This window comes from Lipotes vexillifer, unplaced genomic scaffold (genome assembly GCF_000442215.2).
Source record: "Lipotes vexillifer unplaced genomic scaffold, Lipotes_vexillifer_v1.1 scaffold1186, whole genome shotgun sequence".
Classification (NCBI taxonomy): domain Eukaryota; kingdom Metazoa; phylum Chordata; class Mammalia; order Artiodactyla; family Lipotidae; genus Lipotes; species Lipotes vexillifer.
This window is the reverse complement of record NW_006785484.1, coordinates 670,161-687,641: the sequence shown is the minus strand read 5'-3', so window position 1 is coordinate 687,641 and position 17,481 is coordinate 670,161. Positions and strand designations below refer to the sequence as shown.

The 17,481-nt window shown below is 45.3% G+C and overlaps 1 protein-coding gene across 1 annotated transcript in view; it reads right to left on the bottom strand.

Annotated features, from left to right (window-relative positions):
- Window positions 1-9,425: 9,425 nt before the first annotated feature.
- Window positions 9,426-17,481, bottom strand: part of TSHZ2 (teashirt zinc finger homeobox 2) — a 31,539-nt gene continuing 23,483 nt past the window's right edge. The window contains exon 3 of the mRNA XM_007457607.1: window positions 9,426-12,495. Coding sequence (XP_007457669.1) covers window positions 9,426-12,495 — 3,070 coding nt within the window. The remainder of the gene's footprint in view (window positions 12,496-17,481) is intronic.

Sequence of the window (17,481 nt, the reverse complement as noted above, 5' to 3'; positions counted from 1 at the left end):
CCTCCTGTCTCTCCACCTTATCCGCAAGCCCGGCTCCAAGCACGCTGGCACGCATTTTCTGGCATGAGCACTGTCTCTCTGGCTGGCAAGGCTTCCCTCTGGCCGTTCCTTCTTTCCACGGGACCCTCCCCCTTCTTCTACACCTGGCAGGCTCCACATCGCCCGGAGCCAGCCCAGAGCTCTGCCGGTGGCCAGGCCTCCTTCCACCCTCGGGGCTCCGCCGGCCCAGTGCCCCCCTGGTGGCCGCGCTGAGCTCCCCGTTAGCCTTGGCCGCGCCGACTTTCTTCTGCGACCGTCAGCTCCGGTCTCCGTGCCGCTCCCCACGCCGCCTCGTCCCCGCACCAGCCACAGCCCCCAACATGTAACAGGCGTTTCCTCTTCAGTGACTGTTTCCATATCTGCCTTTCCCCAGTGGAGGGTCCCGAGACAGGACATGGGACTTGGCTCCAGCACATTCTAATTGCCGTTATGATTCCATTTGTTAGACACATTTGCCCAACCTCGATTCTAGGAGTGCTGTTTTTTTTTTTTTTTTTCTTTTTTGCGGTACGCGGGCCTCTCACTGCTGTGGCCTCTCCCGTTGCGGAGCACAGGCTCCGGACGCGCAGGCCCAACGGCCATGGCTCACGGGCCCAGCCGCCCCGCGGCGTGTGGGATCTTCCCGCACCGGGGCACGAACCCGTGTCCCCTGCATCGGCAGGCAGACTCCCAACCACTGCGCCACCAGGGAAGCCCAGGAGTGCTGCATTTTAACACTGATGGGAGATGCTCTTTTTAATGCTATGTGCCTCATACTGTACTAGGGGGACACTTAGTAGGTTCTAAAAGTTGTTAGAATGTGAGGCCAGCCTACATGCGGCCAGTTGGTAGAAGAGGCGGCTGAGGGTCAGAGAGGTGAGGTGAGCTGCCCCAGGTCTCTCAGCTAAGAAGTGGAGACCCGGCCGCAAGGCCCGGCCTCAGCATTTCCAGGGCCCACGTTACTCTGCCATGTGCTTCACGGGAGTTTTAGACTTCAGGAAGGCTCTGTCTCCTAAGACTCCCTCCACGTCCAAAGTCCCCTCACTTTTCATCTTCCTGCATTTCTAGGACGGTGAGGTCCCGATTGGTCTTTGACTTCTAAGCCAGAGCAAACACTATCTAATAAGGACCCGTCTCCATGGTTATCACACACCAGAGAATCCACAGGAAGGCAGCAAAGGGGGAAGTGGAGGCTACAGCAAATGGGGGGAAGGACGGGGGAATAAACAATTAAACATGACAAAGTCCTCTTGTGAACAAAAATAGGATTATTTGACTGTGAAATCGAGTAATGTAGCATTGAAAATAACATAACCTGAAACATCATTTTTTCCTCCATAGATGAAAAAATACCAGATAAAACCATGCACGTTGAAAGTGCCAATTTTCTGGAGGGCCTGAGTGGTAGGAAGTTGTCTATGTCAAAGATTTGAGCTTTCAAGATATTTAAACTTTTTTTTTTTTTTTTTGCCCATTCATCTTCTCTCCCATGCAAGTAACTTGCGGACGGGGTTCACATCTCACACTTTGGTGTAGCACCCAATAGAATTTAAGCCAGGGGATACCAGAAAGGTGATGGGAGAACTTTTGTCCAGAATTCCAGCTTGAGGTAGATAGTCATTTGTCCACACGTGATTTCCAGCTCTGCCACTTATTAGCCGTGAGAGCCTGATCACTTCCCCTCTCCAAGGGCTGGTTTCTTCCCTTGTAGCCTAGGCATAATCACAGTTCTTTCTTCATAGAGTTTAGGGTTAAAATTAATTGAGATAGGGGCTTCCCCGGTGGCGCAGTGGTTGAGAGTCCGCCTGCCGATGCAGGGGACACGCGTTCGTGCCCCTATCCGGGAAGATCCCACATGCCGCTGAGCGGCTGGGCCCGTGAGCCATGGCCGCTGAGCCTGCGCGTCCAGAGCCTGTGCTCCGCAACGGGAGAGGCCCCGACAGTGAGAGGCCCGCGCACCGCAAAAAAAAAAAAAATTAATTTAGATAATATACATAAAGGGCCTAGCACAATAGCTGGGATGCTGTAAATGCTCAATAAATGTTAATCCTCTGTCAATATCGATCAGTGACAACAGGGACAATAGTGATAGCGGACACTGTGCCAGCCACTGATTTTAGCTTTCTTTGACCCCATTAATCAACGTCGTCATCATCATCAACATCATCATTTGCATCAAAATGCGCAGAAGACCAATGAAGATCTTCCTAAGCATGACCCAGCCACCAGGGATGTTGGACAGTAGCAAATGAAAATGTTCAAGGTAGATGATGTCAGGGAGAGAAAGGGGGCGTCAGAAGCGAAGACATGCAGGTTAACGGTACATTGCATCCTTTCCCAGGGCCACCCAAACACCACCCAGTGCTACTGCTTCCCGCTCAAAGCTGTTTCAGTTACATCGGTCCTAGCGGTCTCTCCTTATTTCTTTAAATCAAATGGCACAATCCACCCCCATCTTGATTTAAGCCTTAAGCAAACCCAAGAGGATTTTTTTGAGGTAGGCGATCAGGGTGGGGTATAGAGAAAGGAGAGTGATGTTCGTCAAGCCCTTGCTCTGTGGGCCAGGCCCAGTGCTGAGCACTGCCCGTAATGTGCACTGTTTTACCTAACCCTGGACACAAGCTGAGAAAGGAGAAAGGGAGCTGCACTGATCACCACCCTGTCTGTGCCAGCCTCTCTCATCAACCTGCACGTAGATTATTTTTTCAAGTTTTCACAGCACTGCTGGAGGATTAGCCCAGTAGAAGGGCCCTCCGTGCCTAAATATATCATATGCTTCCTGCCAGTAAAAAAAAACAAAGAAATAAAGACTATTCCAGGAAAAACAACCACCGCCACTTTTCCGCAGCGCCCTGGACTCATGGGCTTTGGGAAGTGAATGTGCTCAACAGCAACACAAAGTTCTCTAAAGCCCCCAGATGTGACATGTGCCTTGGGCTCCTGGCATCCTTTTTTCCTGCCAGGTGAGCCTGGTGTAACCTTGACACTGGATTTAATAGGAGAACATGACACGCAGTGATTTTCAACAAACTCCTGTTCTTTCAGAGGAAGAGCCAGGAAAGAAAGCACAGCACACCAAATCCTCTATTCTGGTACCCTTTATGCATTCCGTTATCTCCGTGGCCTACATATCATTTAACAAACTGCCCTGCGATTCTCGCAGGGCGTGGCGTCGTGACTGATTTAAAATCCCCGCATTGCTAAAACTGCATTGTTTTTCATCAAGTTGAGTCATTTTTATGTGAAGTGTCAAGCTCCCTAACAAATAACTCCTGCCAGACAAATCAAGTTCCTCGTCTTAGAGCCACGGCTAAATAGTTTATAGCTTTAATCTGCTCATCGAGGTGTGCAGTCTATGACAGTAATTATAAATGCAAGGAGAAATTATAGCTGAATGCTTTAACTGCATTAGGAGCCGTTTGATGAACAATCATGAGTGCCTGCTCATTTCCAACAATAGAGGGCAAGTTGGTGTCAATGCATTAGAAAGATTTCAGTTCTGCATGGCTTTTTCTCTCATTTACCATGGAATGTCACTTGTCTCCTATAAAGTAGAAAAAAAACACCGTGGAACGCTTTAAACTTGATCGTTAAAAAAAAAGACAAAGAGAAATGCAGGAGAAAACTGTTTATCATGATTTCTGAGTTTGTTTCTTTTGTTTTTTCTGTTTTGTTTGGCGGGCAGGTTCAGTTTCAAATTAGTTCAGTGAAGGTAACTGCTTGTTTACTTACTAGGGGCCTAAAAAAAAACCCAACCTCAAACCATTTTCGAAAAATCTTTACAGAGAAAGACTTCTTTCAATGAAGGGCAAGTTCAAATTCCGCCCAGGCAGAGGCCCTGTGATTGGTGTGTGTCTCTCAACTAGATCCTGCTCTCCATCTGTATCTACCTAAGCTAATGACACAATTTAGCTCTATTTTCCTCTCCTCACTTTTGCAGAAAGACGTTTTTAATTTCGCTGAAGAATTACACAAATGTATTTTAAAGACATAAATCCATATAAAAAATATGAGCTAATTAAAACATCGCACTCCCTGTCGCTCATGGATTTTCAATTTAGCGAAAGAAAAAAGAATTGCATCTGGTTAAATGAAAAGATGATACTGACGGCAGATTTTTGGAGTAAATGAAAAATAATGTTACTCTATATTAAAGCACCAAATTATACCCGTCAGGATTTGAGCATTCAGAAGTCCAAATGAGGGGGAAAGTGCAACGGAGACGGAGATGCATTGATGCAAAAGAGGGGTTAAGCCAGATCGCTTGGGTGAAATGAAAACGTGAAAAGAGGTGACGCATTTGTTTCTTGCTGCGTTAGAAATGCTGCGGTCTCATGGTCAAATGCCCTGTTCCCAAATTCTCATTTTGCTCCCCCAAAATTAAGAGTCCGGTTGAGGATTAAAAAATTCTCACACACCTATCTTCCCTGGAATTTGGGTCATTTCTTGGTGAGACGCTCTATGGTAATTGTATGATCACCTGACTGAACAAGGAAATTACAATGAAGAGAGTGAGGATGCATTGCTTCTTCCCCCAGGTCAGTCCCAGGCCCCTGAGTTGTGGTGTTTGATTTGCAGCTGGAGCCTCCCAGAGGCCAAGGAGCCCTTATCACCTCTCCACCCTTACACCACATTTTACAGACCTCTTTCCTGAGCTGTTGGATGTATTCCTGGCCGTGGGTAGCACCTGGAAACCAGCAGGCAAGACGGAGGAGAAGCCAAGAGGCAGAAGAAACTTGATGAGCGTTGGGCAGTCCTGGGTTCGAATCCCACCTCGATGCTCACTGTGTGCTCTTAGACAAATCACAGAAGCCCTTGAGCTTTTTGCAAAATCAGGATGATCTGAATACCCGTGCCTGACTCATAGAAAGAGGCCAAGAGGCGGTAGTGTTGCTGTCATTGCTATCATTATAATTAAATGGTAGGTCAAGGTTTCCTTGGGGCACCTGCCTAGTATTAAATAGCTCAACCTGGGAACACTGTGTAAGTTCTATACACTTTAGGCGACGCTGAAGAACACGGTATGGGCCTGTAGGCACTGCCTAGAACTAACTCTTGTGAACCTCCTATGAGCCAGGTTTCACAGAAAAGAATTTCGTACATTTACTTAATTCTCACAACTTTTCTGTGAGGGGAGAATTATGTCCACGTTTTATAGACACAGAAGTGGGGCATATCTAAGAGACAGTGGGTGAGTTAGGGTTTGAACCAAGGCCTGCAGGACTCGGCAGCCCTGACCTCACACTGCCCCTGGTACCACCGTTCCCCTCCTCAGCTTCCCGCAGGACTGGCCAGATGCCCTCCTGTGTGCTCCTTTCGGCGTCTACCCCAGAGGTGCCTGTCTCTGTGTCTCCCACGAACCTCCAAGGCAGACTCTTGTCCTGGTCACTGGCTTATTCCCTGGGATTAGCACAGTGCTTGGCATGGAGTGATGGCTTTCTAGGCGGGTGATAATGAATGAGTGAGGCTCGGAGATGGTGGGAATTTGAGAAATTCATGCAGAATCTCTCTGCTTCCATTTCCTCCCCTGTGACGTGGCTGAATCAGCCCTACTTTATAGGGCTGTTTGTGAGTATCAAGTGAAGTAATGTCTGTGATGTGCTTGCTGCAGCCCCTGGCACATTTGGCTGGTACAATCAGCATGACTGTTGGTTCTCCATCACATAGCCTTTGCTAATAGAGTCCGGTGCACCGTAAAATCGCAGCCAATATTTGTTGAAAGATGAAAGAGAGGAGAGAAGACAGGAAGGAAGGAGGGAATGAGGGAGGGAGGAAGGGAAGGAGGGAGGGGAAAAATAAAGAAAGGAAGGCAAGAAAGAATATTATTTGCTGGATGAGGCAAGGGTGATGCCTCTAATAGACATTAGTTGGTCCAGCTCATTTTGCTCTTCCCAGGCTGCCATATAACCCATGCTGTTAGGGTTGCCGGATTTAGCAAATAAAAATACAGAATGCCCAGTTAAATTTGAATCTCAGATAAACAATGAACACTTTTTTTTAGTATAAATATGGCCCATGCAATATTTGGGACACGCTTATTCTAAAAACTTATGTGTCATTTACCTGAAATTCTAATTTACCTGGACATCCTGTATTTTATCTGGGAACCTACGTGCTGTTCACCCTGAACATGGGTTTTAGATTCATTCCCTCCATCAATTTCAAGGCTAGTTGTGCTGCTAAACTTGTACACTCTTGTATACTACATTACACGGTAATGACTATAATTTCAGGTCCTTGTGAATTCTAGACTCTGATTTGTTCTTTGTTTAATTTCTGTTATTCAAGTGCATGCGGTTTTTAAAGGTATTTACAAATATCTATTGAAATTGTTTTAGATTACTTATATCCTAAATTAGGGATGCACATTTAACATTTTCTAATTAATTTTTAATGAAAAGTTGCATTTAATATTTGGCAGAGAATTTTGTAGAACTTAAGACATATCTAAGAAAAGAAAGAAAATTCAGGTCAAAATTCTCATCCTGCACAGAACACAGGTATGGTAGAGCTCCCTTCCCAAATTTTCCACAATATCTTGACCATCCTTACTAAGACAACATGTCATTTTGTACAATTTGTGCTATCATGCATACCAACTAAAATGAGAGTTCCAGATAATAGTGATCTCATTTTGTGATCATTTGAAAACATATATGCATAATTCTAAGCAGTGGGCAAGCTTTTGCACACCTGTTGTTCTAGAAGTGGGCCCGTAGGGTGGAGGAATTCTTTTCTAGGTGAAGGGCAGCAGCAAGCCACCTTTGTGCAGATGTGGGAGCCATTCAGGCAGACCGGGAGATCTTTAGTATCAACACAAACACCAAGCACCTGCATCATTTTTTGTATGCACACAACGCATATACTTTGAATGAGTTCTAAACACTCAAACCTGTTTTTCTGCTGTCCTCTCTCAGAATCACAGCATTGATGGAGCTTTGTTTTCATATAATGATAACTTTGTAATATGGTGCTTTGAAGGTCCAAATCAGAAATGTTTATTCTGTACAGATGCAGAGGGATGAGAAAAGGGCTATCTTATCTATGTATTTAATAGACTTGTAAGTACCTTTGTGTCAGTTTTTCCAAATTATTGGTTTTTCTTTGCTTCTCTAGAACAGGTTTGTGCATTTCAGATTTGGACTGAGGCTTTCTTTCCCTCCCCATTCTCCATTTACATACTGCAATGTTTTGGCTGTGATATTAATTTTTAAAAAATGATTACAAACCTCAAATGTGGAAAATTGGTCTTCTCTGTAGCACAAATAAACACTACCTATTTGTCCTTTTCACCATGGTTTTGACCTACCACTATGGGATTGGAAGCATTTATCTCTGTGTGTTCTGTGTATATCCATCTATTTTTTTCTTTTTTGAAGGACCAGGAAAGCATAATAGTAAGTTACATAAAATTTAAAATGTTATATAGCAAATAAATAGGTGTCATGGAAACCCAAGCTCACATTTAGATTCAATAGATGCATTTCAGCTTTTCTTTCAATAGTATGAGCTGAACAAATCATGCTTGGAAAGCAAGAGAGGAATCTGCCAGTAATACACTTTAATTATCATGATAAAAACATGCAAACAAAACAAAAGTCTTCATTTGGGCCCAGATAGCCATTAGCCATTAGAGTGATAGGATGGGTTCCCCCTTTGTCAGAAGCTCTTAGATCTTCTCACTGAGGCAACAGCCCCAGTTTTTAACCCTTCATTTCATTCTGACCATCCTTGCATTCAGTGAACCTCCCTATGTGATGTGAAGTGAGCCCAAAGCCGCATCATATACATAGCCGTCCCCACCTGGAACTCCGCTAGTGCCCATGGCTTGGTGGCTTGATCCGAAGTCTCCTATTTAACAACAAGTGCTCTGACAGGAGGAGGTGGTGAGGGCTTATACAGCTGACCCTTGAACAACATGGGTTTGAGCTGCCTAAGTCCACTTATACATGGATTTTTTTCAAGTGTAAATACTACATAGCCCAGGGTTGGTTGAATCTGCGTGTGTGGAACCTCGGATACAGAGGAAGCAGGGATAGGCAGGCTACACCGTAGGGAGGGCCTACTATAAGTTACACGCGGATTTCCCACTGCGCAGAGGGTTGGCACCCCTAACCCCCAAGTTGTTTAAGGGTCAAGTGTATGCTAGTATGAGCTGTTCGTATCTCATATCTTAACCAAAAGAGCTAACCTATAACCTAGCATGACATGAACTGGGCTGGCAAGTGCCAAAGGTTTAAGTCAGGATGGGTCTCATTATGGGGTGTGGCCTAACACCCCAACCTGAACATCTGATGGTCCCTAGCACGTGGGGGTATCATGCTGGAGGGGAGAGAAAAGGAGGTAGAGAAAATACATAAAGGGCGGTGAAAGGAAGTTCAGCCTTTGCTTATGCTCAACGTTTGGAAATGGCTGGTGGGACTAGTCTGCCAAGGTACTTGACCTTGGCATCTGTCCTCTTTCCTGAAGGTGACATAGGTAGTCTGGGCACTGGTGACTCTGCCAGGCATGGAACTTTGATGATACATGATGCAAATTATCTCAAGCTGTGGGACTCCATGTGCCTTGGCAATGAGTGTGCAGAACGTCATTTGCTTCTTTATATAAAATAAAATCTCAAAGCCATGCGTTGCATCTACCTTTGCTAAAGGTGGACTCTGATATTAGCTTTATCTTCAGGACAACCAAAAGACGAGGGAGGAAAACAAGCCTCCTCTCTTTTCATCTCAGTGTTCTGCAGAGAAGAGTATTTTCCTACCATCCAACTACAGGGCATATGCCCTTTCACAGGAGACCTAATGGATAGGAAATAAAGGGGAGGGAGTGGAAGGTAGCAATTGCTGCAAGTAAGCTGCCAAAAGCATTAATTACTAGTAATAATAATAACGCCAGCTTTAAACTATTCATGAGTTGATTAAGAAATCTCTGTATAGTGGCTGCCCCCAGGAACCCTACAATCTTTATTCGCTCGCTCACTTTTTAAAAAGAATTTTCATCACCTTGTAAGTCATTTGCGTTACTCTCGGAAGGTGAGGTGGTAAATGGGACAGTAAGAAAAGTCAGTACTTATCAATTAAAATGAGGTGTAGCCTTGGCCGGACTTTGAAAGTTGGGCCTTGGGTAACTAAGAGGGGCCTTGGGTATCGAGTAGCAGTATACCTGTGAGCTCCATCTCTCTGAACCCATTTTATTCTATTTCCCAACGCTGAACTGGAGAAATTGAGAGAATGGCTAGGGCTTAATTATCATGTTCTAGTCTTCCATAAAAAGTCATGCTATTCCAGCAGGCTACTGTGCTCTTGGTATAGGGAGATGTCAGCTGCCTCTAAATAGACCCCTCTCCCTTCTAGAAGCTCCTCACAAAGTGACTGTCACAACCACGTGGGAGCAAACCCATACCTGCAGAGCTATTCTTCATCCACGTCTGTTACAAACTGGGAATGGTGTTCGGGTGACTTGCTGTGCGTTTTGCTTAGGTGGAGTTTTACTGCGTGTTTGCTCACAAATGTCCGACAGCACAACTTACACTTGAACTTAGAGTCTGTGTCCTCTTCGCCAGCTATGGTTTCCGGTGACCTCTGAGCCGACGATACCCGGGAGATCTCTCGCTCCACTTTGCTTTGCTGTTCCACGGCCACGCGGGTCATGTCCTTCATTTGGAAACCTAGGTGAGATTCTAAGTGACTGATGTAGGTAGAAGGGGTTCGGAACTGGGAGACACAGTCGCTGCAATAAAAGATAGGCTGTCCTTTGTCCATGTTTTTCAGAAATTTGGTCCCGCCCGTTTTCCTAAGTTGGTACTTGACGTTGGCGAGCCAGTGGCTGATGGTGGTCATTGAGAGCCCCGTAAACTTCGAGATCTGCATTCGCTCTTGTGGGCCCAGATCGGACAGCAGGTACTTGCCCTCCGACGTCTGGAAGAGGCTGGAGGCAAACTGAGCCTGCAGGATCAGAAGATGCTGAGGGTTCCAGTTGGACTGCCGGCCTTTTCTTTTATGCAAGGTTGAGACTTCGCTGGGCACGTCCTCAAAGCGCCTGACGTCCATCTCCAGCTTCACGGGAGGGACCCTGGAGGAAGCAGCAGGCTTTGGGGTGGTGGCTTTGGGGAGGACTTTGACCATGTCCGCGATATCAGACAGAGCGTGCTTCTGGGGCGGGGACGTACAGGACTGTGCTTGCGAGGACTCAGCCTTCTTGCTTTTGGACTTGGTCAGGTCGATGGGCTGATCGTTGCTCTCAAACAGGTAGCGTCTGGACACGCTGGCCGGCCTTGTGGAGACAGGACTCAAAACCGGCTTGTCCATGACACTGAGACCCGACTTATGAAACATCGACATTGTGCTTGAGCTTGGGCTGGAGCAGGAAGGAGAGCGCAAGGGTTCCGTAGCTTTGCCCAGGTGATTGTTCAGGACAGACTGCAGGGCACTGAGCGGGTTGATGCACGGCAGGGCCGAAGCATGGCTGGCGAGGGCACAGCCATTGCTGGGAGAAGATGCTGGCTCCAAGGGCTGGGGCTTCTCTTTCTCACCACCTTCCTTCATCCGCTTGTCCTCCTCCTTCAGGGGACAAGGCTCGGCCTTTTTGGATTCTGAAGGGGGTTCACATCTGGAGAAAGAAGCCCCCTCACTGTGGCTGAAAGAGGACGCCTCTTCCTGGGGACTCTCTTTCCCACACTCCCTCACCACCTCATCTTTGTCTTCGGGTTCCTTCTTAACTTGTGCGTATGGGGTCAGGCTCGTGGGCACAGAAACCAGCGGCATTACTTTCCACTTGGGTGCAATTGGCCTTAACCTGTTGGTGAGGTTGGGTCGAATCTGCAGTACCTGGGAGCCCATCGGCAAAGAAGGCTTGGTGCCCTCTGACAGCTGGTAGGCGGCATGGATGCTGGGGTACGCGCTCCAGCTGGGAGCCCCATTTTGGGCTTTGTTGATGGCGGTGGTAACAGTATTTTCCAGTGACTTCAAAATGTCACCTCCACCCTTTGAGCCGTCTTCCAAATCTTCCTCCCTTAGATACTGGTATTTTATCGTCGGGTCTAAAGGCTTCTGTAGAGGGTCTTTACAGTCCTCGCTTTTCACGACTTTCTCCTCCTTGTTGATCTGCTCTGGTTTTTCTTTTTTACTCTCTCTCTTCAACTCAGTTGTAGAAGCCGTGCAGTCGGAAGCTGAGTTACTCGATGGCTTGGGAGCCAGAGAATCACTGTTGGGGGCATCTGACAATGACTGTATCTTCTCCACAGCGAGTGGGTCTAGCACCAGCTGCTTCCCTTTCTTGGAGGCAGAGCTGGTGACCTTGAGAAAGTGACCGGTGACCATCATGTGGGTGGTGAGCTGCTGCAAAGTATCGTGGGAGCTCCCACACTCCATGCACTTCAAGATCTGGGACTTGCAGGCCTCAAACTGCCAGGTGTAGCTGGCGCCATTTTGGTAGCCGTAGCGATTGTTGGAGGACAGCTGTAAGTTGGCGTTCTTCTGAGAAGGAAACGAATCTGCAAACGATCCTGTGGTCGAATCGGGGGAACACGGCCGATTGATGTCAAAGATGCGTTTCTTCGCCGGAGTGACCATCTTCGATGAAATGGTTGGTACTGGTTCCTTCAAAGGCACTTTTTGGTAATGTTTCGTTTTGATCATGTGGACGCTCAAATCTTGGAGGGAATCGAAGGAGTCGCCACAGAACATACACTTCAGGACCTTTTGAGCGTCCTCCTTGTCCATATCCTGGAAAGCCCTTTTCCGGGGCTTTGAATAGCTCGTGGGTCTGAGCTTGTCCTTTCTGCGGTTGTCATCTTGATAGTGGCCCGTTTCGTTCATGTGCACGGTCAACTCGACCAGGGTGTCATAGGCGGCGCTGCACTGCCGGCACCGGAACCTGCTGGCCCCGGTGAAAACGGTCCCACACATCTTACTGCTCTGCCGGTACAGCTGGACCGAGCTGAACAGGCTGGGCTTCGACACGGATCTGGAAGGCAAGTTCTGCTGTAGGCTTTTGGACAGAGCATCTTGGTGCCAATCGAAATCCGTCTTGTTGCTGCCATTTCGGGGGTCACAATTCCGCCTCTCGCTGTTGGACAGTTTGAAGCCGAGACCCAGGCCCGACCAGTAGGAATCAGACAAGATGTTGGCGTAGACGGCGGTCATTTTATCCATGCAACTGTGGGCTTCGTTTGGAAGCTTGGGGTGCACGCTTGCTTTCTTGTCCAAGGCATCTCGGCCGCACACACTCTTGATGTCTGACACCTGATCACTGGCGTCACTCAGCAAGGACTCATTCTCGGCGTCCTGATTGGACAGGTGACTTCCTGGCGAGTTCTGGTAGCTGAAGCAGCCTTTCTGCTCGGGGCCCGTTTCTAGCTCCTCGTCTGTCCCTGGGTCATTGCTGCCCTGAAGTTGAGCTACCGAACCACTGTCTTCTTCCTCCTCCTCCTCTTTTATTTCCTTCTCTTCCTTCAGCTGTTCTTCCTGGGCGTAGCCTGCAAGAGAACAAGAAGAGATGAGATAACAGTAGCAGGTGACATAACGCATCCCAATTTCCCCACTTGGACAAAGTGCTTCCCATATGGAACTAACAGTGTAATCGACACTTTTATGAACTGCAAGCAACGGATACAGGAAAAAGCCAAGTGGTGTCTTTTGTGCCATCTAATGCCTTTTTAAAAAAATTGGCAGGGGTCATAATTCTTTATAAGTGCCTAGAATTCCAAGTTAATAATTTTCCTGTTTAAGGAATATCACTCTAATACTCCTATGATGGGACAGTCACTAAATTCACATGTATGACTCTCAGGAAAGCTGGACTGAAATTCAGATCCTGTTACAGACATAGCTCTACAAGAAGGACGTTGGCTCATAAGAAAACTAGTAAGACTTGACCCTTGGCATCCTCATGGTAAGGTTGACCAAGACACTTGGCCCTGCTGGCATACACTCATTTTTGAGTGCTCAGAAGTAATTTGGATGCATAGCCATTACATTTTTGATAGCGAGGGTCCTTTTTGTTATAACATTTTTATTTGTAGAGAGTCGCACAGCAGGAAGAGAGATTATGGAGTATCAAATAAAATCTTCCATTGATAGCTGAAAAATTATGTAAGCTCAGCAAATATAATGATTTTAAAATAATAGCAAATGGTGTTAGAATGGGAGATTTGGGAACTATCCTATTATTCTCAGACAGGTTTATGAAGACCTCTTCAGACAAGGCTGAAAATGCCCTCTCGATCCTGTGCCTGTAATGTCAAATGCACTGTGATTTGTGGGTACCCGTCATGAGATGCCAATTATACATTTGATTTGTAGATGCAAAATGCTATTGGGGATGCATGCTTTCCCTTCTCTGAAAGGACTTAGGACCAGTAATTGCATAGGGAAAATGAAGGCATGAGAGAGCGGGTGCAAAGGGAATTAATGGGCAGATACCCATCAATGGAGATGAGGAACGTGACTATTTATGCCCATGTGCTCATTTTCTTCACCTGGCCTTTTCAGAGCCACGTGGACAAAATGCAACCAAAGAAGTGCCAAAGCAAGGGAGATTCAGTCTCAGACGTGTAAGGGCTGCGTGATCTCAATGCGGTATTTTCCTTATGGGGTCCTAGCTCCCCTCTCAGTGCAGGTGGGTACTTGGGAGAAACCCTAGGACAATGCTGTTACTTCCATTCACCAGGTATAATACTTGAGAAAAGGGGTGCTCAAGCATTGGCAGTCTCTCCTGAGAGGCAGGCAGAGAGGAGAGAAGGGGGATTATTAGGAGTAAGTCACCTGCAGTCAGGAACTCCAAGGGCTCCAAAGACTGAAAAGGAAGAATATTTCTTTTTCAGATTTTTATTTACATATTTATTTTCCAAAATTAGGGTTTTTTAAAACTTGAACTGTAGCTGATTTACAATAATGTGTTAGTTTCTGGTGTACAGCAAAGTGATTCAGTTATACACATATTTATATATATGTCTTTTCAGATTCTTTTCCATTATAGGCTATTATAAGATTGAATATAGTTCCCTGTGCTATACAGTAAATCCTTGTTGGTTACCTATTTTATATACAGTAGTGTGTATCTGTTAATCCCATACCCCTAATTTATCCCTCCCCTGCCTCCTCTTTGGTAACCATAAATTTGTTTTCTATGTCTGTGAGTCTGTTTCTGTTTTGTAAATAAGTTCAATTGTATTGCTTTTTGGATTCCACATATAAATGATACCCTATAATATTTGTCTTTCTCTGTTTGACTTACTTCACTTAGTATGATAATCTCTCAGTCCATCCATGTTGCTGCAAACGGCAATATTTCATTCTTTATTTGTGGCTGAGTAGTATTCCATTATATACGTATGTGTGTGTGTGTATATATATATTTATATGTATGTATATCTGCACATATATGTATACATACCACACTGAAGATGAAGAATATTTATTAATTATTATCTCCTAGGACCTGTGCTAACTATTGCAAATACATTCTTTCATTTTATCTAATATCCACACGAAGTAGAAACTATTATTATTTTCATTTCACAGATGCAGAAACTGAGGCTCTGAGTTTGAGAAGTTTTTCCCAAGGCCACATGGTTAGCATTGCAGGGTCGTGCCTGAACCCAGCCTGTGTGATGAGAGAATCCATGGTCTTAACCACTAGGTTCCACTCTCTTTTTAGTACCAATCTAATAAATAAGAAAACTGCAGAGACCCAAAGGTTAAAGGTCAAGCCATGGGGTTTCTTTGAAATGTCACCAAATATATAACCACCTCGGAGGGGAGAACTGTAGGAATACTGTGGACGAGAGCCCACGATTTTAAGGGCGTGATAGTGTAAAACAAAATGAAATGTAAAAACTCAGCCTCGCCAGTGGTTTTGTGGTTGTGTTCCATTTTGTTGTTGTTGTTATTGGTGTTGTGTTTTTGCTTTCCTAGCAGGTTGACAAGTGGATTTTTCATTAAACTGGGGTTGCTGGTCTCTAGTTCCATAAATTGATTTGAAGAAAAAGCAGCTTCTCAATCTAGGCAAACAGTCGTTAATAAGTGGTCACTACTTGCAAGAAAACCCTAGCTTAGAATAACAGAATTAGATCACACCCCACCCCCGACCCCATCCTCATCGTGTTTTCTTTTTCCTGGACTAGTCTGTATGTTTGTAGAAATAGTCATACCATTAAGATGAGGGAAAAGGTCTATTAACAAAATTAATAAATGACTTGTTACAGAGCCAAGCAAAATACTCCAAAGAATCAGGCAAATTTTACCAATTAAAAACAGGGTTACTTTTGAGAATTAAAAGGGCTTTATTACTCATACACTGGGATGATACATATTAGCCAGGACTGTTCCGGGCTAAGCTATATAGTCACCACACCTATGGGTGATATGATCACTGAAACAAAGAACACATACACCTACACACAAAGCAGGTGAAGAAATCTAGGGGGAAAGGAGAAGGCTTTTGCTCATTACGGTTGGTTAACATGTTGCCAGGTTTTATTCATCTCACTATTTTCAGTGCCTAGCACAGGGCCTGATACTTAGTAGGCGGTTGGGAAATAATTCATGTTACGTTCGTTGTATGTGTGTTGATGAAACATACATGCATGCTTGCATATGCAGGCGTGCGCGCGCGCGCACACACACACACACACACACACACACACACACACACACACCCCACAGACAATCTGCACAGCCAATATAGTCATTTTCACACAAGGAGAAAAGAAGTGTTCTTTTTTAATGCTGACATTTGGAAGCTGAGCTTTCCGGACCAGCTCAACTTCACAATCTACTTTGTCCTTCTAAATGGATTCCCCAGAAGAAAAGTCGAAGAGAGCAAATGGCTCCCCCACAATACAGATAAAATTTTCTGCTTAATTAGGCATTGACATGTTTACTATAACCTTTACAGAAGAGTAACTTGCACTGAGAGACCCTTTTTGTCTGTTTTCTTCTGCAGAACAGACTAAATCTCATGCACCTGATAAAGTAACGCATTGAAAAGCCTCATAAAAAAAATGCCAAAGCATCCATCAGAGTGAGTGTATTTTAACAATGGCTGGAGGTTCCAAGGACTTTTAAAAAACACATTTTAATATTATACATTTAAAACTGTTCACTTAAGTGTTTTTGTTTGCCACCAGCAGCTGAGGGGAGAGAGAGGGAAGACAGCCAGAATATGGGTGATCTGTGTGTATAATGAGTATCTGTGTCTCTCTGTATTGATGATTTGTTCAATAAGATTGCATCATGTGTAAATCTTGGTAAAGTGGATGAGTGGCAAGTTTATTCCTCTGAATACTTATTTAGCAAAAGAAAATGATCACAATTGCACCGAGGCCCAAGGAGAAAGGAGTGTCCTCTGCAGAACCTCCTTGTCGACTTTGGGTTTAAGATCAAACTTCATGGTGGCAAACATCTCCCTGTCCAACCTAAATGTCTAATTTCATCCCTTACCACCACCTGACTGTGGCCACATGAAGCTTCTCCACTCCCAGGACAGGTAATTCATGGGCAAACTCAGTTCCATGTCTAAAAGTTCTACGGTCAAGAGACCATCTCTCTTCTACTCCACAGCCACTGCTCTGTGTCGCCATTGCTGTTCACTCACGTGACTAAATGGGCTTCCTGCTTCCACTTCCTCTAGTCTGTTTTCCAGGGAACTAACTGCTAGAATGTTCTTTATTAAAGATGTTAGTTGGAGACTCACTGTTTTAACTCCTGCAGTGTCTTTCTGCTGCACAAATAGAAATATAATAAAATTCAAACCCTTCGCCTGGTCTATAAGAGCTGGCAGGATTTGGCTTTTGCCTTTTTGCTTTATCGCCCAGTACTCTCGCCTTGCCCTCCACACCCATGGTACCACAACCTACTGGTTCCTTCTTGCGTCTGCTGATCCTTTCCTTGACTGTGGTTCTTTGCAATTGCAGATTTCTCTGCTTGGAAGGCCCTTCCTCTTTGGTTCCTTTTCATGCTTTAGAATTCAGCTCAAATGGCCCCTTCCTGACCAGTTGTCCCTTCTCTGTGTAACTCTAGATCACATCAACCTACTTACTGAAAGCACTATGGCACTGACCATACTCTGAAATCATCTTGTGTGTTTATTGACTGATTGTGTCCTCCCACTAAATGTAAAGGTAAAATATCTGTCTCCTTGAAGGCAGAGACCTTGCTTCTCCCAGCACTCAGATAGCATCCCGGCACAGAAAGATGTCCACAAGTTATCTGAGTGAGTGGACAAATAGATCATACAACGATAGGGGATTAGTCCAGTTGCAACAGTGCAGTCGGCACCTGTGACGGGTATATCTCCCCACCCGAACCCTGATCTAGATCAGATGTGAATTACAACCATCCTGATCAACTTTTCTCAATGATAGAAACAGAACAACCCCACAGATCATCTTTTCAGAGCAACCCAGCCACCAACATTCTTGTTGCCAGAAATCCCTGAGCTGTGGATTTAAACTTTTTAAGTATG